Source organism: Phoxinus phoxinus (assembly GCF_949152265.1).
Source record: "Phoxinus phoxinus genome assembly, chromosome: 1".
Lineage (NCBI taxonomy): Eukaryota > Metazoa > Chordata > Actinopteri > Cypriniformes > Leuciscidae > Phoxinus > Phoxinus phoxinus.
Genome location: NC_136876.1, coordinates 7,447,186 through 7,473,798, shown reverse-complemented (window position 1 = coordinate 7,473,798; position 26,613 = coordinate 7,447,186). Strand labels below are relative to the sequence as shown.

General features: G+C 38.0%; 3 protein-coding genes across 3 annotated transcripts in view; 1 reads left to right on the top strand and 2 right to left on the bottom strand.

The window, feature by feature from the left end:
- LOC307000301 (uncharacterized protein) overlaps positions 1-26,613 on the top strand; it is a 220,438-nt gene that overhangs the window by 75,468 nt on the left and 118,357 nt on the right. The window lies entirely within an intron of this gene.
- LOC307000807 (uncharacterized protein) lies at positions 3,520-7,479 on the bottom strand. Its single transcript, XM_079616676.1, has 2 exons — positions 7,328-7,479; positions 3,520-4,737 (listed from the first exon to the last, which is right to left on the bottom strand). Exons 1-2 carry the CDS (start codon positions 7,359-7,361, stop codon positions 3,572-3,574), a joined length of 1,200 nt encoding a protein of 399 aa, XP_079472802.1. The 5' UTR covers positions 7,362-7,479; the 3' UTR covers positions 3,520-3,571.
- LOC307000886 (uncharacterized protein) lies at positions 19,624-24,997 on the bottom strand. The gene is made up of 3 exons (XM_079616815.1): positions 24,839-24,997; positions 22,386-22,680; positions 19,624-21,519 (listed from the first exon to the last, which is right to left on the bottom strand). The coding sequence occupies exons 2-3, from the start codon at positions 22,417-22,419 to the stop codon at positions 20,408-20,410; spliced, it is 1,146 nt and encodes a 381-aa protein (XP_079472941.1). The 5' UTR covers positions 22,420-22,680; positions 24,839-24,997; the 3' UTR covers positions 19,624-20,407.

Sequence of the window (26,613 nt, the reverse complement as noted above, 5' to 3'; positions counted from 1 at the left end):
AAAAATAATTCTACACTAAAAAGTAGGGGTGTGCATTGGCACTGCCCTCACAATTCGATTCGATTACGATTCACCAGGTAACGATTCGATTCAATTCGATTCTACGATGCATTGCGATGCATCAAAATTCTACTGCACACAACAAGGCAAATTTTTAATCAGTAATGAGGCAATACAAAGAAGAGAGACAGATTGAAGAAAGTAGGCTACTAGAAGGTTTGCTGAATATTATTTATTTAACTGAGAGCGTTTAATTCATAGTCAGTCCTCCTGTACCATGTCAACAAAGACATCGGCAGTGTAGCAGCATTTTTTTTTTTTTTTTAGAAGACGGGAACAAATTATTGGAGCCCAATTGCGCAGTGCCCACTGTTTAGTTTTGAGCCTATGCTTTATTTTTCAGTTATGCACTTTATTTCGTTTTTGCTCTTGATCTGGTTTGTTTAATAAATATTATTTTTTAAATTAAAATGAACATGCCTTTTGTGTTTAAGAGTAAAAGCTTTATGTTAATAGTCTATTCGTGTCTCAGCCGCGAAGCTGCGCTCCTGTGTTAAGCCTCATCTTGTCTAGTTTCCCATTAACTTCGTAGAATCCGAAATGTGCCCAGATGTCCGCTTTTCCAAGCTTGGGTGCGTTTTTAATTACCCGTCTATCACGGTCATCTCCCTCCGCCTCAGCCATTTTGATTGTTGTTGTTGTTATGCCCACGGAAGTAATTGAAACTTTACAACTTTATTGTCCAACTCAAGGCCAGAAAATAAACAGTGACATAATCGATTATGGCACTTTGCCGCATCGATGCTGAATCGTGCATCCCCCGCATTGCGATGCATCGCCGAATCGATTATTGTTGACACCACTACTAAAAAGTGCCTAAAATGTGGACTTTGTTAGCGGAGTAGCTCTACTATAATGGGCTCTTGTCCAATTTAACGCACCCTCTTAGACTGCCGAGAAACAGCACAGTACATGGTACAGTAACCATACAATGGCTCTTTCAAGTCAATTCAATTGAAATAATACTGTTACGACCACTGGGCTCATACAGTGATCGCAACATAAAAGGGGAGACCACACTGATCACTACATTTAACAAATAATGTTTATTTAACAAGAAAATAGAAGTGTATCAGTAAATGTAATGGTTAACCAAAAGTGTAGTGTACATCAGTAGAATGAAACGGGTGGGGAGAGGAGGTAAGCGCGACGAGCGAGGCAACCACCAGCCGCACAGACCGACGGCCCGAAGAGGAAAGAGAAAGAGAGCTCCCGGAAAGCCTCTTTTAACCAGTCATCCATTAACCTCCACAGCCAGCCTACAGCTCCACCTGTAGGACTAAGACAGACAGACAGACGGCAACCATAAAACACAGACAAACAACAAGCTGCCAAGCAACACGGCAAAGCCGGTCATGACAATACATACATTTGTATAACGCTTTTCACAATACATAGAGAAAAACCACATGGTCCCTAAATTGAGCTGATGACATGTACAATAATAATCAACTTTTATGCAAATGAGAAGCAAATTTCTCTAGCAACAACCAACAGGAGGGACTGTCAGTGGAGCTCATGTCACCGTATCGAGTCTCGACTGCAGGCAAGACAGAGTTCTGGAGAGATTTGATTCGCTGTTTTATATGATTTGACTGTAACCACATACATGGATATAATAAAATAATGCATGGAAAATGTATGATGCAAGTTTAGCACTGCTGCAGTCCATTTTACAGTTTCCCCTGCATTATGTTGATTATTAGGGACAAGAAAATGGGATTATTTGTCTCCTTCGAATGACGTTTTAATAACTTTTAGTTGAGATTATGAGTGAGATATAATTCTAATTTGACTAGGAATTGGGCTTAAAATATTTAAAAGTAATATTATGCTGTTGGAGAGTGTTGTTGATAGTGCTCAGTCCATTAAATATTGAACTAGATTAACGATCAATCTTAGTTTTTTATATCACTTGTGTTTTATATCACAGTACAGAGACTAGCGACATGCAGCAACAAAACCGCTGGCGGTGTTGAAAGGGGCTTAAAGGGTTAGTTCTCCCAAAAGTTAAAATTCTGTCAGTAAATACTCACCCTCATCTTCTTTTTTTATTTTATTAAACTTCACAAAGTCAATGTACAGTCAGACCTTTGGGTGTTCGAGCCTTTTTCAAAACTAATTGAAAGTGCTCTTCTCAAACAAATATCAAATGAAATATTGTGGTCAATAAAACAAAATGCATTTGATTATAATTAACATGACAATGTGTACAAAACTAAAGTAGCCTAAATTCACGTTTTTTTTTTACGTTTCTGTTTCCATGACTCGTTGCATCACTTGCGTGTCTTGCTTCGGACTCGACTGAAGGGGTCAGTCTCCGTTTTCGAGGGTCTAAACCCCGGAGTAGCCTAGTGTGTCTATGACAGGCATAACTACGACAGAGATCCTGAGGCCCATTGTTGTGCCATTCATCCACAACCTGTGTACAGATCCTTGCAACATGGGGCCGTGCATTATCATTCTGCAACATGAGGTGATGATCAATTCCTGGAAGCTGAAAACATCTCAGTTCTTGCATGACCAGCATACTCACCGGACATGTCACCCATTGAGCATGTTTGGGATGCTCTGGATCGGCATATATGACAGTGTGTTCCAGGTCCGGCCAATATCCTGCAACTTCGCCCAGCCATTGAAGAGGAGTGGACCAACACTCCACAGGCCACAGTCAACACCTGATCAACTCTGTGTGAAGGAGATGTGTTGCACTGCGGGAGGCAAATGGTGGTCACACCAGATACTGACTGGTTTTCGGACCCCCGAAAAAAAGCTCATGAAAAATGGGGGCAAAAACAAAAGTGTTGCATTTATAATTTAGTTCAGTGTATATATGTATTTTACATTTGAACCCCTGCCCTTGAGGAACTCTCTGCACGTGTCTCCACCAGTGATGCGCGGGTTGATCCAAAACGAGCGGGTGCCTGCGGTCACCCGCCGTTACGAGTCATCCAAAAATATTTTTATGATATTCGGGTCGCGGTCGGTCGGGTCGTTTGAAATAAAGATGCCAATTAAACCTTTGTAATTTATATAGTAGGCCTACTAGACACAATGTTCTATGAAATACATAGGTGTACACTTTATTGGCTGAATAACTGGCGCGAGGATGACGCACGAGCAGTCTGCAGATGAAAGTGGGAAATCCTTATTTACCTTTTAAATGTTGAGCGCGTTATTAACTTTTGAATAAAAGCTGACGCGGGACAACATGCCCGATTTCCCAACACGTTGAACTGAGCAATGCCATTGTGCCATTTTAATAGGCTACTTTTAAACGCATATAGCTCAGTAATGTCAGTTTATGTATTTGCTGAGAGGAGGCGGGACTTTTGTTGGGAAAGTCGGGGGAGAGACGCACACTTCGATTAGACTGGATAAACACATGCAGCATCTTAATTGTTAAGAAAATGAAACGAAATAGGTCGGGTAAAATATTTTCTTTCTTTTTTTTTGCGGTCCGAGTTGCGGGCGGGTTATTTAGTTAAAAACGTCGGTCGGTGCGGGTTGTTTATACATTGACCCGCACATCACTGGTCTCCACTGTATGGATCTTCATGTGTATCTTCAGGTGAGTTTTAAAATAGAAACTTGTCCCACACTGATCACACGTGTGCAGCTTCTCTCTGCTGTGGATCCTCTCATGTTTTTTCAGAGATGATGACTGACTGAATCTCTTGTCACAGTGTGAACACTTGTAAGGTTTTTCTCCAGTGTGAATTCTCTGGTGCAGTTTTAAACTGCTCGCTCTAGTAAAAGTCTTCTCACACTCAAAGCACATGTACTCTCTTACAACAGTGTGAGTTTTCTGATGTCTTTGTAAAGTTTGCCGCAGTGAAAAACTCTTTCCACACACAGAACATGAATGTGGCTTCTCCTTCGTATGAACTGTCAGGTGTGTCTTCAGCTCTGATGCTCTAAGAAATGTTTTCCCGCACTGATCACATCTGAATGTCTTCTCTCCGGTGTGGATCATCATGTGACTCTTAAGGTGTGATGATTTTGTGAAACTCTTAACACACTGATCACATGCGTACGGCTTTTGTCCGGTGTGGATCCTCATGTGAAGATTAAGCTGTTGTTTTTGTGAGAAGCTCTTTCCACACTGATCACATGCGTACGGCTTCTCTCCGGTGTGGATTCTCATGTGAACATTAAGGGATGATGAATATGCGAAACTCTTTCCACACTGATCGCATGCGTACGGCTTTTCTCCAGTGTGGATCCTCATGTGAAGATTAAGCTGTCGTTTTAGTGAGAATCTCTTTTCACACTGTTCACACATGAACGGTCTCTCTCCAGTGTGGATTCTCATGTGAATATTAAGCTGTTGTTTGTGTGTAAAACTCGTTCCACATTGATCACATGCGTATGGCTTTTCTCCAGTGTGGATCCTCATGTGTCCTTGAAGGTGTTGTAATTGTGTGAAGCTCTTTTCACACTGTTCACACATGAATGGCTTCTCTCCAGTGTGGATCCTCATGTGAATCTCAAGATTTGGTTTGGTTGTGAGACTCTTTCCACACTGAGTGCAGGTGAAAGATTTCTTGGCTCTTGTTTTCTTTAAAAATTTACTTTTAGTCTTTGATCGACTCAAAGGTTTTCCTCCAGGTTTGACATGATGTTCCTCCTCCACTTCACTCAGTTCTTCACTCTCCTCGCTCTCTTCCATCAGGTCTGAAATCAAAGAGAAAAATAAAAAAATAATTCAGTACAACAAAAATAATTCAAAGAGAGGAATATGAAGTGAAAGGACATAAAAAATAGCTATAATGTAATAAAAATTTGCATTTGGCTAAGCCACGCCCTAAAATGTAGATTGACCAATCACAGCGCAGCCAAGAACAAGCTGCCACAGAGGTCCGACACTTTTTCACGGCGCTCCATTGACTTTAACACAGGCGTCTCATATGTTTTGTCTCGGCAGGCTATTACCGTCGTAGTTTTATAAAAAAAATATGGTTAACCGTTGTGCCTGGGGCGTTTGTAACACAGATACGCGTTTCCCAGAGAGTTTGGAGTAAGGTTTGTCCATTTTTTCCCCTTCCCAAAACCGAAGTCAAATTCTGACAAGTGTCGTCTTTGGATTAAACTGTGTGGACGTCCTCAGTCAGCGAAACCCCTCAAGATCAACAACACACTTTTGTGCTCTAAGATACATTTTGCGTTTAACCTTACTGTGAAGTTATACTAGTTAGACAGTTTTAGGTTATGATTTCGGTGCTATACCCTAATTGTTGATACGCTAGCACACGTTGCTAATAAATACAACTATACTCGCGTAGTCCGTTTGCTTTGTAATAACGATTATAGAAGTGAATAGAGACCTAGCCAGCTTTGCATGAACAGTGTTGCTCTTTGATATTGTTAGTCCCAGCCTCCGTCTCGATTAGGATATGCGGTGGTTAATTTTTTGACTGTGACCGTTATGCTTTTGTCTCTATTTGGATACCTTGTTGTTGCTTGCGGTTCTCCTGTGTGTCTTGAATATAGCCTTCAAACGCACACTGCAGCCACTTTTGCCTACTTCTATCGGACACTTTATTTGCTGCTTTATAAAAGTTTGATAACATTTCAGCAGGAAGAGCCGTCACAGCATAAGCCATGTTGAGACCAAACCAGAGCCCAGGTGAAGTTGACGGACGTCGCAACAGTAACTAAGGGGGGCGGGGCTTAGCCAAATGTGAATTAGCTGTTTAGTAGTACTAGTGCGACTCCTTTATTCTTCTCCATTTTATTCCCACTGAGATTAAATGTTTATTTTCTTATTTATATAATCTAGGTCCTCTGCACTTTTAATAAAACGTAAATTCATCCCTCCTTTTTTTCGGGAAAGTGAGTTCACGAGGTTATCATGGGCCAATGTGAATACATGTAGATTTAAATTCAAATGGTATTTTATTCTTATCTTAATCCTAAACGAGGCAATGTAAGCCTCCCATGTATAATCTTCACTCTTACTGGAAAAAAAGTGAAAAGTTTTGACTGATGAAACGTGAAGACATTTATTAACAATAACATATTCTTACAGCAATATGTTTTTTTTTTGTGTGTGTTTTTCAAGCCATCTCAGGGTGTTTTCATCATAATAAAGTAAATGTTAATGTAGTGCTTATTTATATTTTTACATTGTCTAAAATCCATGATAATTTACTTGCTTGTAAAACAACACATTTTTAAATAATTGTGTTTGTAGATCATAAAATTGTCAAATACAGGAAAATATAGGAAAAAAAAAATTTTGAATAAAAATTATAGGTTATTGTTCAGCAGTGTATTTGATTTCTTAAAAGGCTATTTAAAAAAATGAAAGACCCAATTCGCCATTGGTCAATCTACATTCTAGGGCGTGGCTTAGCCAATCACAGCGCAACCAAGAACGAGCTCCCACAGAGGTCCGACACTTTCACAGTTTGTGAAACGGTTTGGAGCGCAGTCTCTGTCTCGCATGCGCGCTCGCTCTAGATTCCGGTAGATTTTAACTAATGTCCCGCGTAACTAGTCGATCACGAGTGGCTCAACAGGTAGATCTATAGATAAACTCATCTTTCAGGCATTTGACCGACCGGGTTGACTCTTCAGCATGAGATATCAGGGAATGGAAATCGGGGGTGTGGCGTGTGAAACCAATCAAATGAGTGTGTCTCACGGCCAATGTGTTGTGAAACAGAAGCATGTGTGTGTTTGTGTCTGTGTCTATCTCAGAAGATCAAAGTATCTGAGGTTATTTCAGCCTTACACTTTTACTTATGACATGATTTTCCTCTTTTAAAAAGAAAATCATCTCAATCCATTGTCTCAGTTTTTACACAAACTGTACCATTGACTGTATTCATCAACCATATTACCAAAGTTGTGTGAGAAATATAATTTAAGATAAATACAACTTAAATCATATTTTGCTTATGTTACGTTTACAACCCTGTCAGTCATTCTGGAAATTTAATTTACTTGATACAGTTTTCTGTTTATTGCTTAAATATATATTTTTTTTAAAAAGGTGTAAACTATATTGAGAAATGGCCAATATTTCAGTAACATGGTTGCAAAAAATTGCGAACCAAATATAAACCAGAGATAAAATTATACTTGATCTGATGTTTAAAAATCAATATAAATGTCAACAAATGTTCAGTAGAGGGAGGTTGGAGAAACAACCTGTACCCATCTCATCGAGTAACTGTTTATCTAAAAGTGATGAAGTGCTTGAATGTTTCTAACATGAATGTTCTCCAGCATCATGAATGAAGGAAGAATAAACACCAACCTCTTTGTTCTTCAGGATCTTCAGTGTGTTTCATTCTGCAGGGTTCTGGATCACTCGTGTTCTCACTGTCCTCTTTAATAAACTCAGTCTCTGCAGATTTCAGCTCTTCCTGATGCTTTCATGCTCGTCTTCACTTGCAGCTGATGGGGATTTACAGCATTTATTGGAGATTTACAGTGGGAGGAGCTTCACTGACCATGTGACTGATGTGGGAGGAGCTTCATTGATGATGTAATTGCTGTGGGAGGAGCTAATCTGCCAAAATCAAATATATCAATTACTGAGTTTGTTTTAATAGGGTCAAAGAGCAGATGTTTCATTTTAGTGTCTGATTGATATTAAGTTTACAAAAGTGATTTTGTATACATATAAAACCCAGTAAATGCAAGTGTAATTTACTATTACACTCTATCTGTAACTCTATTCGAGAAGTACAGTTCTACTCGATCGCAAGTTTCTACAGCCTGCAGTTTAAACAAAGTAATCGACGTCGACTACCATCATTTAGGTAAGTACATGTTTCCTTTGTGTTTAACGCAACTGTTTTTAGTTTATATATTTAAAATCTGTAGTCATCTCAGTTCTTGCCGAACAAGTCAACGTTAGCCATGTTTACGCAAAGTTGCTAGGTACAGTGGCGGCGGCTAATAATGGGCGCCAAAATTGCAGATAATAAATGTATACTTAACTTTAAATACAAACATATAATATAAAAATCAAATAATTTACTCATAAAATATGCTGGCTGGTTGTAATTTGGCGAAAGTTTTTGAAAGACGTTGGCGGCCATTTTTTTTAGATGTTTATCGAGCTTTAGCATTAACGTTAGCTATAATCGAGAGAGTCAATGCACGTATTTGCTCTGTAACGTTAGAACAGAAACAGCTGTCGTTGTACTCTGGTCCACCAGACCCTCCGGAGGGTTTCAGAGATTTCCCCATCTGGAACTGCTCCTGGATAAAGGCCGCGTTGTAGCGACAATGGGTGGTATATTTACGAATTTAGTTTGAACACAGATTAAAACAACACGCATTGCCATGTGACCAGCCTCAAAGACATTCCAACCCCCCCTTTTCACTTCCTCTCTGCAAGAGAGAAAGCCATGTGACAAACTCACACACATGTGGCAAACACATACACACACACAAGTTCTCTAAATTCATCATATAACATGGCCACAATGTTAATGTACATTAACCTAAGTGTGAAAGCTTCTAATATGCAAATCCTATGTAGTGTGTATTTTTCATATGTGTTTAATATCATTTGAAATCTCGTGACGTGTCCTGTCGCACCGACAGCCCATTTACGACGCTTAGGAATGCACAGAGAGAGTCGACCCTCACCCAATGCCGGCTGAAAGACAAATGAACCCCTGTTGTCCTATATTCTATAAATATAACCACTTGAAAGATGTGTTAAACATGTACCTAATTTTCCCATCTCATGATTGTAAAACGTATTGATGTGGGATTCCTTTTTATGTGTTCATTAATGCTTAAGACTTGATGTTCACTTGACACACTCATGTGTTGGATGTTTAGTCTTTTTAAAATCCAATCGTTGTCGCCCACTGGTTAATTTACATTACATTTAACTAATGTTGTGTTATAAGAATTAGTATTGTATGTTATCAGAATCTTGAAGGGTCCTCTCTGAAAAACCCTTCAAATTACTTATTCAAATTCTCTGTCCTGAACACAAAGAGCCATAAAATCTTCCTCCGAAAGGAGCACTTTTATTTGGCTCGCACCCCCCAGAGGGCAGGACAGCTTCACACTCAAATAGTAAGGAACCCTATTCCTCGCTCTCTTGCCCATGCTCTGGTTCCAACATCTTGACGTGCTGAACGTCCCTTCTGAAGATGAGGCCGCGGGCCTACAAGCCTGCAAGGCCTCTCCATTCCCTGCCACCCAACGGCAGATGAAAACTGCAACGGCTCCATTATTGAATGGGCAACCATTCATTCTTCAACCTCCAGCAACACTCAACTTCAGACACCTTTTGAAAGGACCGCGCACAGCCCACGTGCTCCGGGAGACGCATCAAATTCAAGGAATGACATTTACACACACACACGCATACAGAGAGGACTGGCGCAAGTATTAATTCTTTCCAGATTTAATTGCTTAAAGACTGCTTATCCCTGTTTTAAATGAAGTGATTTCCTTGGTGTTCTCAAAGGTTAACTGTATATGATGTTTGCGATATTTGATATCATTTAGACAATGATATCCAATCTCCTTTAGCTTTAATTCACTTCCATTTTCCCCTGCGCAACTCCATGTCGTTATCCGTTTGTCTTATGTGTTTACGTAACGTTACCCTGTGTAAATACCTGTATCACGTGTTTAGATGTAGAATTATGTATTCATTAGCTTCGTTTCATTAAAATACAAATATGATTTGATTAAACTGTCTCAAGCTCACATTACATCGTCCCTGAAATGTCTGATCTTAAGCTACAACGCTTTATAAATTTTATAAGGATAGGAGTCGTCATTCTTCTGGCCAGAGGATGATCTCTTCTGTGTTTATAAAATCGATGATCCTATTGAGAGTTAATACAAACGCCCGTTGGACGAACGTAACTGACTTAATTCCAATTAGAATTATCTTATAATCGATCTGTAATTGGACTATTGATATATTAATGAAGAACCATAGTGCACTATGATCATTCATATATACAATTGATCCATTATCAGTTTCGATAATTTAACGTAACTGTAAAGTGCAAGATATCTTAATCATATTCCTGATTAAAATATAACTAATTCCCCACATAGTTAAATGACTTTATAGCCATTTTGAATGCGGTTACAGCGTTCAGCGGTAGGCCGTATAAAAAGCCTCGGCCTAAAAGAATACTTATTTTGCTAACCCTTGCCAGAGCGTGAGCTTTAAATAATAACATTAAATTTGATAGTAAATTTGAACTATCTTGAAAAAATATACACCATTAGAAAGATATAATACTCAGGTTTCAGTATTTGACCATTATTTTATTCTGAGAAACAGAAACTTATAGTGACAGTTATGTATTATTTTTTTACAGGAATTGTGTAATAAAAAAACCTAGACCTCAGGTGCACATAAATTAGCTGTTATTTTTACGATTTTATTCTAAATAGGAATTTTTAATGAAATGTTTTTTTTAGTTTTCAGTCATAGATACAGTTTCAACTGTGAAAAACTTTAGAAATTATGGATTATAACAATGTGAATAGCCTGTCGTTGGTCACTCTAATGCACACAAAAGAATAGCATATCTACGAGCCATAAACCAGAATGGAGAAGTGCAAATGTCTGCATTGAGAGACTGAGACTAAATGGGGCAGTTTGCACCACAAAACAATGGAGACACTCGACTGAATAGATGTTTAGATGATGACAATAAACACCAGTTTTCCTTTTACAAGTCTAATTGAAATAAAGTCATAAACGTGATATTGAAAAATACTTGACTAAAGTTTTATTCTGATCGTGGCTTTAGCTGCAGTGCATTTCTAGATTGCTGCAAGCCAAATTAAAATTTAGTAGGTAGCCAAAAAATTACATCTAGAAAGCTTCAAGCCCACTTTTGAAAAATCCCCAGAAACGGTATACCCAAACTTCATGAACCCTTTGGACTATAAACACAGTTATGATATCTTTTGAAAGCTGACACTTTGCACTTTGTTGTAAGTTTAGAATAAATTATCGTCATAATGAAAAAATTGACAAATATCTTTAAAGTCTTATAAAAATTTTATGAAATATCTTCATGATAAAAATTTGAAGTGGGCATGTGGTCAATCTAGAAATGCACTGCAGCTATAGCCACATGTCTGACCATGTTATATTTAAAATCTGAACATGATAAGAATAAAACTCTTTATGTAGTTAAATATTTTTTAAGATCACGTTTTTCAAGATCTTGACTTGATTTCGATTAGACTGTAAAACTGGTGTTAATTGTCATAATCTAAACAACTATTCAGTGTAGTTTCTCTATTGTTTTGTGGTGCAAACTGACCCATTCAGTCTCTCAATGCACACATTTACACATCTCAAATCTGGTTTATTGCTATTGGTTTATTGCTATCTATAATCACCAACGACTGGCTATTCACACTGTTATAATCCCTAATTTCTTTCACAGTTCTTCAACTTCACAGTTGAAACTGTATCTAGCACTAAAAAACTAAAAGCAAAACATTTCAGTAAACGTTCCTATTTACAATAAAATCATAAAAATAACAGCTAATTTATGTGACAGGTGCACCTGAGGCTAGGTAACGTTAGCATGCTAGCTAGCCACTATACACAAATTTATGAGATTAAAACCATGTGTTTGCAAAATTACTTTATAACGCAAGTCGAGTGTTTTATATAAACTTCTGTGATCTGGTTTGGCTTTGGATAAAACAATTAGAGAGAAAATATATTATTTTCTAGTATTATGCTCAAGGATAAATTATATCGATTGCCTTTACATTATGAATATAATCTCATTATAATGATACCTGAACATAGTTTGAAGAACACACATACATCATATATCGTTAATGTTAATGTTAAGGTTAATGTTATGCGTTACCTGAAAGGAGCATCTGACCGTGAAGGTGGAAAAAGGCGCCGCACAGCTGAGAGGGACCCACAGCCGACCCCTTAAACCTAGACTACTGACACCCCAGCATCACTGACAACTGGAACACTCACTACCCTGCAGTCTGTAACAGACTACACTCGACCAATCCACTTTTTTATAAAAAAAACCTTTTTTTTTTGTCTGGTCGATATACTTGGTAGTATTTTTCTTAATGTTTTTTTGTGATTTTATTGTTTGTGTAATGTGTTAAATTGTGAATTAAAAGCACTCTTATACAGGCGCACAAGGAATCACTGAAGATATGCCAATTTGTGTTGCCTATATTGGTGGTTGGGAAAAACCACAGAACCTGTAGTCAGACTTGAAACAATTATAATTACTTACTGTCCTGCAATTGTTAGCTCACTACGCCACGCATATCGAACTACTCCAGACATTCACAGTGTAAATCTTGTGCCCCAGATCAGCAATGCCATTATAATTGTAGACTATATGCCTTATGCTTCGGACTCTGGTCCGTATGAATTAGCTCAAAGGATCTATAGGGAATTTTAATAACTAATCATGAATATGATTAATATTCTGCATATTACTTTACATTAAATTATCGAAATTGAAAATGTATAGATTATACGAATATATGAATAATTGATCACAACGTCTTATAATTCCTCATTCAGATATCAATAATCTTATTTAATTTCGATTATGAGATAACCTTTAAGGGAAATTCATGTAATGATCAAATAGGTGTTTGTCCTGCAAAAACCATCAAAGATCACCCATCAACCTCTCAGTAAAGCTATCTCCTTATAACCTCCAAGAAACATTAATTTTCTGGCCGTGAACATTAATTTTCCTGTGTTTATAAAATTAAAACTAGTAAATAATAAGAGCTCTGGCAGCTCTTGGATCTTTTAATCTCATTGACGTTTGTGGTTTTACGAGCGTTTTTTCACAGACACAGTCTTGAATATATTGTTTTAATAAATGCAAACTACAGAATATAACGGATTACACATATTGATTATACACCGATTATATCTATGTACATAATTTACAGTAAACAATACAAGACACGAATAGCGGATAAGAGAGAGAAGTTGAGAGAGAGAGATTTCTGAGGAGGGGCGCGCCGTGCCGAAGCACGCGTGGAGTTTGTAGAGAGAGAGAGAGAGAGAGAGAGAGAGAGAGAGAGAGAATGGTCACGAGTGGCCATAGAACAGCTAAAATCACAGACCATTGAGAGAGACATCAATCAAAACACCTTAAAACATTAAAACTCGTAGAGCTTGATACTTGCAAAGTTCGTTTGTGTGGAGCTGTGTTCAGCCTGCGCGTGTTCTTGGAGCAGAGTGCGCGCGCTCGTGCTGAGGCGTGCGTGCTTGTTGCCAGAGCAAGCTGTTCGCGGGAGTTTTTGAAGAAGGTCTCTTTGGAAGGGAAGTTGCTGAAGGAATTCAGGCTTCGTTCGTTCGACTCGTAGGTGGCAACGAACAAAGAAGAATTTAAAAAGGAAACAAAAAACACTTTATAAAGGAAATAAAAGAGTGGAGGGAACTCCTGGAAGGAGTTCCAGGATCGGAGACTTTACATGACCAGGTCGGGTAGTAAGAGCAGGAAGGGGGAGGGCAGGAAGAGCGTTTGGCTTTTAAGGAATGTAAGGATAACGCCTTCTCCTGGTGGATGGTCCAATCACCTTCAGTGATTTGAGAGCGGGAGACTTTTCCTTTGTCTTGTCACGACCCCAGTCTGTGTAGTTTATGACAGAGCTCCAGTCATTTCTATGACTGGCAAGAATTCATATCGAAATAATCATACCATTGCAGTCTATTATCGAGATTCAACTCCGTTAGATTTAGAGAATTACAAAGATACGAAACACATCATATTAACATTGATAGGAATACAACATTTGATTATTATGCATTAGTATAGACATTTAAAAGTTTAATTAATACATGCTATAATTGTAAACTAAACCCAAATCTGTCACGACACATAAATAGCAACACAGAATGCATTTGGTAATGTTTTAAATATGATTCGTTCAACGAAAAGTCTCTTGTGTGTGTGTGCTCCAGTCTCAACGGAATGTGTGAGTGTCACGTTACATGTCTCTTTGTGTGTGTGTGTGTTGTAATGGAGAAAGAGACAACGCTCTCATCTGGTCACACAACGAATGAAGTGTATTAGAGAGTCATTGTTGCTACATAATTGTCTATTCTACCCCAGAGCTTTACTCAATTATTGCCACTTATCCTATTGTTAAGAATTGCTTGAAAATGTGATGTTATACCTGAATTTATTTGGTATCTTGCACATTATTTGGTACCATATATCTTCATTACTTGCTATAATGTTTACTGGTAATTCTTTTCATCCCATAACTGACCTCTTGATAATATTAAAAAATATTTTAAGTGATATAATTTGCTTATAAGGCTGTTTTTAAACAATATATAATTGTAAACTTGCATGTTCTTTAGTGTGTACATTATGTATATATGTATCTTTTTTGTTATATTTCATTGAGCTGACATTTTGTTTCAATGACTATTACTGTACTTTAAAATGTGGAATTAAAATGTCAAATGGAAATTTATCTGGTTTGATCAATCATTATTCTTGATAAACTGCATGCTATAAATATTTTATATATATATATATATATATAATAGCGTTTGCCTCCGGCGGGCCGCGAAAAAGCTGCCTTTGTTATAACTGCGGCGAAACGGCGGTTGACCTGCTGGCCGTCCGCGATACGAAGGCGGATGCCGCTTTTAAAAAAGCGGCTGCTGCTGGCGGTGCGCCGGCAAACGTGTTTGCGAACATGATGTTTCATTCTCTCTGTCCTCTCCTTCCAATCACTGGGCATGCAGAAGCTTGTACAAACATCTGTGAAAGAATTGTATATAATCAAATACTTTCTCATAATTATTTACTTCTCAAATTTAGATACCTTCTTGGAATGAGAAACTTTCTCGTAATAATGACTATAATTTGGAATTCAGGAATCTAAGGCCACATTTACACATAGCCGGGTATTTAGAGAAACAAATATTTCCCCCCGTCCGTTTTCAATAATAACATCGTGCACACAACCCGCATAAATACGCCGTCGAGTGCCGTCATAGCTATGCCAAACCTATGGGCGGCAGTGTAGGGAGAAGGATAAAGCCATGCAAGCCAATCAGAATCCTCAGAATCAACAAGAGAGAACCTAAAACCCCGTTTCTCCCAGTTGACACGGCAACACATAAAAAAATTCTGGCGTTTTCAGAAATCTCCACTTTGGCTGGAGTTTTTAGAAATAATCGTTTCCTGGGATAAAAACGACGTTTTCGTGTAAATGACAGGCCAAAACGCAGAGAAATATCTGCGTTTTCCCATCGTGTAAACGGGGCCTAAGGTGATGACCAAGAGTGCTTTGAATGTGAGCATCTTGTATTGAATATGAACGGGTAGCCAATGGAGTCTGCATAGGATAGGAGTAATGTGGTAAGATTTATTTGTATAATGTGAGTAATGGGCATGCTGAAGTAAACTCAAGTAAAAGTACTACTACTTTAATTAAATTTTACTTAAGTACAAGTAAAATTACCAGTCTAAAAATCTACTCAAGTAAAAGTAAAAAGTAGCTCATTTAAATTGTACTCAAAGTAAAAGTTACTGAGTTACTTTTTTAACAGCGGGGGTGGGGTGGGGGGCTCTCCCGTGTAGGGTTGTAATGGTATGAGATTTTCACAGTATGGTAAGGTCTCAGAAAATATTACTGTTTACGGTATTAAAGGGATAGTTCACCCAAAAATGAAAAATTAGCCCATGATTTATTCACCCTCAAGTCATCCTAGGTGTATATGACATTCTTCTTTCAGAGTTATATTTAAAAAGTCCATTAAAGTGCCTCTATTCATCATAAAAGTGCTCCATACGGCTCCGGGGGGTTAATAAAGGCCTTCTAAAGCGAAGCAATGAGTTTAAGAGATAAATACATATTCAACATGTTACATAGTAAAATTCTAGCTTCCGGCCAAACACAGTTTACTTACGTCTAAAGTCCAACTTATGCAATTTATGACGTCGAAGTAGCGCAGTGCGTCATGGCGTAGCGTAAATATCAGCAGTGCGGCGCATCACTCGCATAAATTGCGCTTTAGACTTAAGTGGAATCTGTATGTCCGTGTGGCCGGAAGCTAGTTATTTTACTTTGTAAAGTTTTAAATATGGATATTTTTCTAACACAAACTCATCGCTTCGCTTCAGAAGGCCTTTATTAACCCCCCGGAGCCGTGAGGAGCACTTTAATGATGGATAGATGAGCTTTTATGGACTTCAAAACAGAAACGGCCATTCACTGCCATTATAAAGCTTGGAAGAGCCAGGACATTTTTTAATATAACTCCGATATTCGTCTGAAAGAAGAATGTCACATACACCGACAATGACTTGAGGATGAATAAATCATGGGCTAATTTTCATTTTTGGGTGAACTATCCCTTTAATCAATTATTAAATAAAAAAACAGTATCATTAAATTATTGTTATTATCATCAGTTAAAATGACAGTTAAATTAATGAAAACAGTTTTTTTGGTTTAACAAATGGTTTTATTATAACAAACTTAAAATTATTTGTTTTTTTTTGTGTTTATTAAAATTTCAATAAAACATGTCTAATCAACTAAATTCAATAACTGACCAATGACCATTAGTTTAACAATAATAATTGTTAATATAATAATAATCCTATAAAATGTATTTTATTCAGAAAATGAATGTTTCTTTTTATGATTTAATACAAATAAATGTAAACTTTTATCCTTTTATTTTTTTGGGAAAGTTCTGCAGAACAGATTTCTTAAATTAAACCATGGACAAAAAAAAATAATTCCTTAAATAATGTTTTTTTTTTAATTCATATTATTGTTGTTGTTATTTTGAGAAGTGCGTTCTATTGTAGGCATACAATAGTAATATAAGCTATTTCTGTCATAATTTCTCCTAGTTAACCCTTGTGTTATGTTGCAGGTCAATTTGACCCGTTTCGATTTTCTAGTCGTTGGAAATACTGGTTAACCTATGTTTTTTTTCTTGATATTTTGTGACTTTTTCTCATTTATCATCACGAACATGCATGCAAAGTTTCAACATGCTGATGTGTTTTGACATATACAAACAAAATTACTATTACGTTCGTGATGTTCGCGGGTCAATTTGACCCACATATTTTAACGCTCTAAGGCAACTGTACCGACCCAAAATAATAACATTTATTGGTTATATTTTGTTATTGTGGCTTTTTACTACCTTATGAAGCTAAAAAAAAAATGATTTTCCATACTTATTTCAATACAGAAAAATATTTTGTCAGCCAGACATATAAAAATTTTGTTATAAAAATTAGCGATCATTTATTTTTTCAAGCTACCTGAAATAAAATGAAACCTTTGGGGTTTTTTTCTTGATATTTTGTGACTTTTTCTCAATTATCATCATGAACATGCATGCAAAGTTTCAACATGCTGATGTGTTTGTTACGGATTAGTTTCACGAGTTCACACTTACATATAATTTGAAGGGGTAAAGTTTAATGCGTATTTGGCGTGCTGTCCGATGGGGAGGGCTCCGAGCTCAGAGTTCGGCCCGAACCCAGAGTACTCCCCCCTATGTAAGTGTTTAGGACTAGAAGCGTGGAGAAGGGGTGGTGGAGGGATGCTGCAAAAACTGTCAATGGGATGAGGTGAGACTGCTGAGTGTATATACACCTCTTACCATTGATTGCTGAGTGCTCTCCACTTGTGTTAATTATCTGTGTTAATTATCTGAACGTGCTCCTCCCGAACCTTGTTAATAAAACATCATTTTGTTTTGGGTTTTTTCTGTTTGTCTTTTCTTTCTTTTGATAGGTTGTCAGATAAGGATCCACACCTGTCTTGAGTTTGTGGATGGATATAAGATGTCTGCCCTCTGTGGGAGGAGAGTCTACCCCTATTCCGCAGTTGTGCAGAAGGAGCTGGACCTTCATATTGTTTTTCTCTTAATTGTTTGTTTATTTACTGTTGAACAACTACTTTCTTTATTATTTATACTATCTTTTTGATTCCAGAAAAAAACAGCAAACCATGAGAGGCATCTTGATGGGAAAGGCATGATGGACACCACAGCAAGCTGCTGTCTTGACGGATAGTTTCCTCAACATGCTTGCCACTGACATGAGGCCTCTGTCGATGGTTGAAGATGACGGCTTCACTAAAATGATCCACAACTTGAACCCTGGTTACACTCTGGTTGGAGCAGGTAGTGGCCAGATTTTAAATTCCTCCTAGCAAAATCATTGCCATAGTCCATGACAATGGTGCTAACATTGTGGCTGCGGCAAATATCCTGTCCGCCAAAAAAAATGTCCGTTGCACTGGCTATACTTTGCAACTTGTGATCAATGCTGCGTTGAAGCATCCAAGCATTGAATAAGCTGTCGGGGCTGCAAGATGTCTGGTAGAACATTTTAAGAAAAGCGAGCTAGCCAGCAGTAAGCTCAGAGAGAAACAACAACAAATGAACACACCTGAGCACAGCCTTGTTCAAGACGTAAGCACAAGGTGGAGTAGCACATTCTACATGATAAGCCGACTGCTTGAGCAAAGGTGGCCTGTAACAGCAACACTGTCTGACAGCTGTGTCACACAGAGAGGCAAAAGGTACCTGGATCTGAAATCAGACCAGTGGAGCCTGCTGGAAAGAGCTTTCAGCAGTCCTCAAGCCTTTTGAATGTGTCACTGTGTTCATGAGTGGACAGTGGTGTTCCGTGGTGTAGCTCCTCAGAGTGGTAGTTGGTACGGGTGGTGGCTCTTCCCCATCCCCGGCCTGTGACATTTGCACAATAAATGTTCTCAAAACTACATACACTGTTTCTTTCTTTCTTTAAAAAATATATATTTAGCAGTTGTTTGGCTTTCTTTAGGGTCTGTGTAACCTGTTCTGAAATGGTTTTATTATAATTGATATATCGTGATATATATCGTTATCGCAAGAGGCTGCAATGTATATCGCAATATGGATTTTAGGCCATATCGCCCATCCCTAGCAACAACCAACAGGAGAGACTGTCAGTGGAGCTCACGTCACCGTATCGAGTCTCGACTGCAGGCAAGACAGAACAGAGTTCTGGAGAGATTTGATTCAATGTTTTATATGATTTGATATGAACCACATACATGGATATAATAAAATGATGCATGGAAAATGTATGTTGCAAGTTAAGCACTGCTGCAGTTCATTTTACAGTTTCCCCTGCATTAGGTTGAATCGAGTTATGTTTTAATAACTTTTAGTTGAGATTATGAGTGAGATATTCTAATTTGACTAGGAATTGGGCTTAAAATAATTAAAAGTAATATTATGCTGTTGGAGAGTGTTGTTGATAGTGCTCAGTGCATTAAATATTTAACTAGATTAACGATCGATCTTAGTTTTTTATATCACTTGTGATGGTATTTTGTATAGATATGCTCAGACGCACAGTCTGACAATAACATTAGAGCGACAGCACTAGGAATGCCCACAAGCGGCTTCACAGTACAGAGACTAGCGACATGCAGCAACAAAACCGCTGGCGGTGTGAAAGGGGCTTAAAGGGTTAGTTCTCCCAAAAGTTAAAATTCTGTCAGTAATTACTCACTCTCATCTTCTTTTTTTATTTTATTAAACTTCACAAAGTCAATGTACAGTCAGACCTTTGGGTGTTCGAGCCTTTTTCAAAACTAATTTAAAGTGCTCTTCTCAAACAAATATCAAATGAAATATTGTGGTCAATAAAACAAAATACATTTGATTACAATCAACATGACCATGTGTACAAAACTAAAGTAGCCTAAATTCACGTTTATTTTTACGTTTCTGTTGCCATGACTTGTTGCTATGGGTTGCATAACTCTTGCGTGTCTTGCTTCGGACTCGACAGAAGGGGTTTTCGAGGATCTACCACAGGCATCACCGAGGTCTACGACAGGCATAACTACTACAGAGATCCTGAGTGAATTGTTGTGCCATTCATCCACAACCTGTGTACAGATCCTTGCAACATGGGGCCGTGCATTATTTCTGCAACATGAGGTGATGATCAATTCCTGGAAGCTGAAAACATCCCAGTTCTTGCATGGCCAGCATACTCACCGGACATGTCACCCATTGAGCAAGTTTGGGATGCTCTGGATCGGCATATACGACAGTGTGTTCCAGGTCCGGCCAATATCCAGCAACTTCGCACAGCCATTGAAGAGGAGTGGACCAACACTCCACAGGCCACAGTCAACACCTGATCAACTCTGTGTGAAGGAGATGTGTTGCACTGCGTGAGGCGGTCACTGCGAATGGTGGTCACACCAGATACTGACTGGTTTTCGGACCCCCGAAAAAAAAAGCTAATGAAAAATGGGGGCAAAAACAAAAGTGTTGCGTTTATAATTTTGTTCAGTGTATATATGTATTTTACATTTGAACCCCTGCCCTTGATGAACTCTCTGCACATGTCTCCACTTCATGGATCTTCATGTGTCGCTTCAGGTGAGTTTTAAAATAGAAACTTGTCCCACACTGATCACACGTGTATATCTCTCTGCTGTGGATCCTCTCATGTGTTTTCAGATTTGATGACACACTGAATCTCTTGTCGCAGTGTGAACACTTGTAAGGTTTTTCTCCAGTGTGAATTCTCTGGTGCTGTTTTAAACTGTTCGCTATAGTAAAAGTCTTCTCACACTCAAAGCACATGTACTCTCTCACACCAGTGTGAATTTTCTGATGTATTTGCAAACTATACAGCTGTGAAAAACTCTTTCCACACACAGAACATGAATGTGGCTTCTCCTTCATATGAACTCTCAGGTGTCTCTTCAGGGCTGATGCACTAAGAAATGTTTTGCCGCACTGATCACATGTGAACGGCTTCTCTCCGATGTGGATTCTCATGTGAACATTAAGGTTTGATGATTCTGCAAAACTTTTTCCACACTGATCGCATGCGTACGGCTTTTCTCCAGTGTGGATCCTCATGTGTCTTTGAAGGTTTTGTATTTGTGTGAAGCTCTTTCCACACTGATCACACGTGTGCGGCTTCTCTCCGGTGTGAATTCTCATGTGAACCTCAAGACTATGTTTGGTTGTGAGACTCTTTCCACACTGAGTGCAGGTGAAAGATTTCTTAGCTCTTGTTTTCTTTAAAAAATTATTTTTAGTCTTTGAGCGACTGAAATGTTTTTCTCCAGGTTTGACATGATGTTCCTCCTCCACTTCACTCAGATCTTCACTCTCCTCCTTCACTTCTCTCAGTTCTTCACTCTCCTCCTTCACTTCACTCAGATCTTCACTCTCCTCCTTCACTTCTCTCAGTTCTTCACTCTCCTCCTTCACTTCACTCAGTTCTTCACTCTCCTCCTTCACTTCTCTCAGTTCTTCACTCTCCTCCTTCACTTCTCTCAGTTCTTCACTCTCCTCCTTCACTTCTCTCAGTTCTTCACTCTCCTCCTTCACTTCTCTCAGTTCTTCACTCTCCTCCTTCACTTCTCTCAGTTCTTCACTCTCCTCGCTCTCTTCCATCAGATCTGAAATCAAAGAGAAAAAATATTTCATTTTCAGTACAACAAAAATAATTCAAAGAGAGGAATATGAAGTGAAAGGACATAAAATTACTTGTTTCCATAAATGAGGTACATTGATCTTATAATTATTTTTTAAAACATTATAGACAAAAATTCCATGTTTCTGTAGCAAGAACTTTTAAATATATTCATTCTGATCAATGACATAATTATCTAATGTAATATTAGCATTAACAATTATACAATAGGGGGGTGCTGAGGTGCTCTCAGGGAATGGAAATCGGGGGTGTGGCGTGTGAAACCAATCAAATGAGTGTGTCTCACGACCAATGTGTGAGAGTTGGCAGCGGCCTGTGTGTGTTTGTGTCTATCTCAGAAGATCAAAGTATCTGAGGTTATTTCAGCCTTACACTTTTAGAATAGAATTGACTGTATTCATCAACCCTGTTACCAAAGTTGTGTGAGAATAATGTCTATAACTGTAGAACTTATATAATTTAAGATAAATACAACTTAATCATATTTTGCTTATGTTACGCTTACAACCCTGTCAGTCATTCTGGAAATTGAATTTACTTGATACAGTTTTCTGTTTATTGCTTAAAAAATATATAATTTAAAAAAAGTGTAAACTATATTGAGAAATGGCCAATATTTCAGTAACATGGTTGCAAAAAATTGCGAACCAAATATAAACCAGAGATAAAATTATACTTGATCTGATGTTAACAAATCAATATAAATGTTTCTCCAACCTCCCTCTACTGAACATTTAATGACAACCTGCACCCATCTCATAGTTTAACCCTTAATCACTGTTTGGGGTCAGGCTGACTCATCGAGTAACTGTTTGAAGAATAAACACCAACCTCTTTGTTCTTCAGGATCTTCAGTGTGTTTCATTCTGCAGGGTTCTGGATCACTCGTGTTCTCACTGTCCTCTTTAATAAACTCAGTCTCTGCAGATTTCAGCTCTTCCTGATGCTTTCATGCTCGTCTTCACTTGCAGCTGATGGGAATTTACAGCATTTATTGGAGAATTACAGTGGGAGGAGCTTCACTGACCATGTGACTGATGTGGGAGGAGCTTCACTGATGACGTAATTGCTGTGGGAGGAGCTGATCACTCATCAGTAAATGCAAATGTAATGTTTCAAATAACTTCTGTGGAAACAAAATGTCAGAATATGTGAAATAATGTTGAATCATCATTCAGCGTAACATTTGTATGCAAAAAAAAGAAACAACATAATTACATTGAGTTTTTTTCTGAAGAGATCATACTAAATTTGTAAAAGATTAAAACTTTGCCACTATCCTTCAAAGCACCTTTTTTGTCAGCAAGAAGCTACCTAAATGTGAAAATTCTAACTGGGGTCAAACCAATCTGATTACTCACGATAAAAACCTTATGTTTTTTATATTTTTTATAATGTCATAATTTCACATTTAATCTCCAAATTAATGTAGAAACAACAAAGACAGTATATTTTACATATTTGTCTAAAAGGTAGGAAATATATAGAAATTTAATAAAGTTATCAAACAGTTTGCACAGCATAAATGTTAAATTATACATAGATGAATCCTTATTAAAGTTACAAATGTTCTTTTGTCAAGAGCAGTGAGTGTTTTTCTCTGTTCCCTTTGTTCTTTGATTAACTTTACTGACAGAAAGCTTTTTTTTGGCTACTGTGTCTTTAAGAGCAGCCGCCGCTGACAGAGACGTGGATCTCACATGAGCATCATTCTCTCACAACTCTTCTTTATGTTCATTTAAAACTATTTAACTAATTTAAGAGTGCTCAGTCTGCTCTTATGAGGATACTCGACAAAACGGAGATTTTTGCAGAATTGCGTGTGTTAGTTCGGTCAACTTCAAGCCGAAAGAGAACTCGATTTTGGCGCTCAATTTGTCTTTGCGTGAATGGTTTAAAAGCATTTGCAAGAATAAAAGAGCATCATATAATGTAACGCCAGCCAAAGGATGACAGAAAAAACGGATGTTACGATAATTACGTGAAATATTTACTACAGTCTTCTCCTCCCATTTCTACCAGTGATCGCTTTATTCAATTTCCAACGTCGATCTGCGCACGTCAACAGCGCTACTGATGCCTAGTTCACACTACAGGATTTTAAGCCCGATTTAAGCCTGATTTGCAAATCGTTGAGCTCGCCGACAGGTCGGGTTGTTATCGCGTGCAAATCGTGGGGGATTAGCGGCCGATGAACGCTCGCCAATCTGTTAGTATGAAAGAGCCAACAACGCATCAAAGACGCTCGCTGACGCCTCGCAGACGTGTCGCCGAGCCCAGAAAAATATCTAGCATGCTAGATATCCGGAGCTGTCGCACGACTCAACCACATGTGATGTCATGAGCTACAGCCAATCAGAGTAAGGCATGGGTTGAGGTCACCAGAAAAATACTGTTTATATACTGTCTATGGTAAACACGTGTTTTTTTCAGAGCAAATCATCGCGCAAACAGTTGCACTAATATCTGTCTGACGTCCATATTATAAACAAAGACTCGTGTGTTTTGTACTTGTGTTCTTCTTCGCTGGGTAGTGGCGCGCGTGCTGTATTGCGTCATTTCCGGTTCGTTTTATCGCGTGATTTTTCGTGACAAAACGTGGTTTGTAGACAAGATAGAATCATTGGCTGACAGAGTTGTTGTCAACTCGTGTAGTGCGTTACCTCCTGTTGCGGATCAATCATATTGTGTCGTGTGGTGTGAACAGCTCAACAACTTGAACACTCCTGATTTCACAGAGAGCAAGTCATGTAGTGTGAACCGCACAGTTCAGCCTGACGTTTTAAAATCCTGTAGTGTGAACTTGCCTTGAGTTGTAGGTTTCCAGGTTGAGCTCACAAATGGGTTGAAATGTGTATGATGTGTTGATTGCGCGAGTAGGATGGGTTATATACAAGATCTGGCAACCTTGGAATAATATATTGATGTGATTATTCATATAACGATGTTTGGGAACACAAATTACGGGAGTTTCACGGGAGAAAGGACAAAACGGGAGGGGTGCGGGAGATGGGTGTGAAATACGGGAGAGTCCCGGTGAAAACGGGAGTGTTGACAGGTATGGGATAACCATCCAACTCAAGATGCCGTGAGAACTAAATACACAACAAATAAAGTTAAAATAAAGAATATAAAAGACTCAAATAAATCAATGTTGTCTTTGTAAACTTTCCAAACAGAATTAAGTTCACTTTAACAGCATAAATGGTCTTTATACAGATATCACTTTTTTCCACACAGCAATAAAATCCACATTAATCACATACAATATAACTGAAACTTACTTCATTGGCTGCTTATTACCAAAGGAGAACTTAATCTTGCATCTTGTGATATCTTCTGTAACTTCAGATGAGTAAATTTACTTTAATACACTTTAAAAATGTGGGATATAGCTTCAGCTTGCCATGCGGTGTAAACCACTTTTCTTCCTGATTCACTCTGTGCTTTTCATAATAAAAGTATCCACACACTCAGCTCTTTACTAAGCAGTATCAAATAAAAATTCCTTAACTAAATATTTATAAAATATAAACTGACTTCTGTCAGTTACACTTTAAGTGTCAATTTACAGGAGATCTGAAGACATCAGCATAATAAATGAGGTGAAAACAGGAACTATTGTCATGTAATAAAGAGTGTTTTCAGCAGATCTGTTAATATTGATGAGCCTCAGACTATCAACACTCATTCAACAAGCCATTCAGGATCATCAGCAGATCATCTCACTTTATTCTGAGTGTTTGCTGTTAGAAACACATTATTTGAGTCAGGATACATGACACAAGCCTATAAAACTGCTCTATAGGAACTTGATAAAGCTTGGTTTTATGATAACTACATTCATCACAATAAAGTAATTAGAACATTAAAATGTGCATGAAACTGAAAACAATCATAAAACTTTAAAAAAATAAAGAGCACCACAAGCAATATTATCCCAAGTGTAATAGATATAATATCATATGTATAGATTTAAAATGTCTCATGTGAGTCATTATAGACTCAATGTAAAGTATTTAGCAGTATATTTTGCAGTTTATTTTAACAATGTAAAGTAACTAGACCGATATAAAGTTGGTTGATGTTGGAAGTTTGATGTCAGAGATTCAGCTCCGAAACACTTCAATACATCGATAACTATTTGGCATAAGAACGAAAAATAGGTTGTGTTCGAACTGTTTTAAATTGTAGACGAGAACACATAGTGTAGTGTATGTTTTTTAATCGGCTTAACTGTATCGCAACCCCTATACATTCTGCTGACACGTACGCATGTGGTGGTCCGTGGTATTGAGATGCGCTGTGCTAATGTACCTTTGCATACCGTTCACTTAAAGTCAGGTCTTGTCAGTGGAGCTGTTAAGCTGGGAATCCACAGACAATTACCTGTAGAAGGTATAGACTTAAAGGAGAACTCCGGCGCAAAATTAACCTTTGGTCTAATTACACATTGTTACCTAGTCAACCGTTATCTGAGATTTGTTTTCATGATTATCGAATGTAAATAGTTTTATCTCTAAAAACAGTTTAACCTATAATGCTAGTATAGCGCTAGTATATTGGGCATAGAGTAATGACAAATAAAAATCGCTTGTTAATACCACTAACAAGGCTCAAAATAGCCCCACACTAACACGGCAGCATAATGAGGGTCCCTACCTTCAAACCAAAGCATTGAGAACTTTGACAGTGTCCAGACAGTTTAATAAGAAGATATTTTATACATACAGTCAACTTCGCGTATACAGGCAGAAGCCATCTTAGAAAAACAGTCTCTATCAGTCGATCTAGGAACACCGATCCAAATGCGCTGAACTGTGTAGAATCTCATATGGTCCAGCGCACTTGGATCGGCATTCGTAGATCGACTGATAGAGACTGTTTTTCTAAGATGGCTTCTGCCTGTATACGCGAAGTTGACTATGTATAAAATATCTTCTTATTAAACTGTCTGGACACTGTCAAAGTTCTCAATGCTTTGGTTTGAAGGTAGGGACCCTCATTATGCTACCGTGTTAGTGTGGGGCTATTTTGAGCCTTGTTAGTGGTATTAACA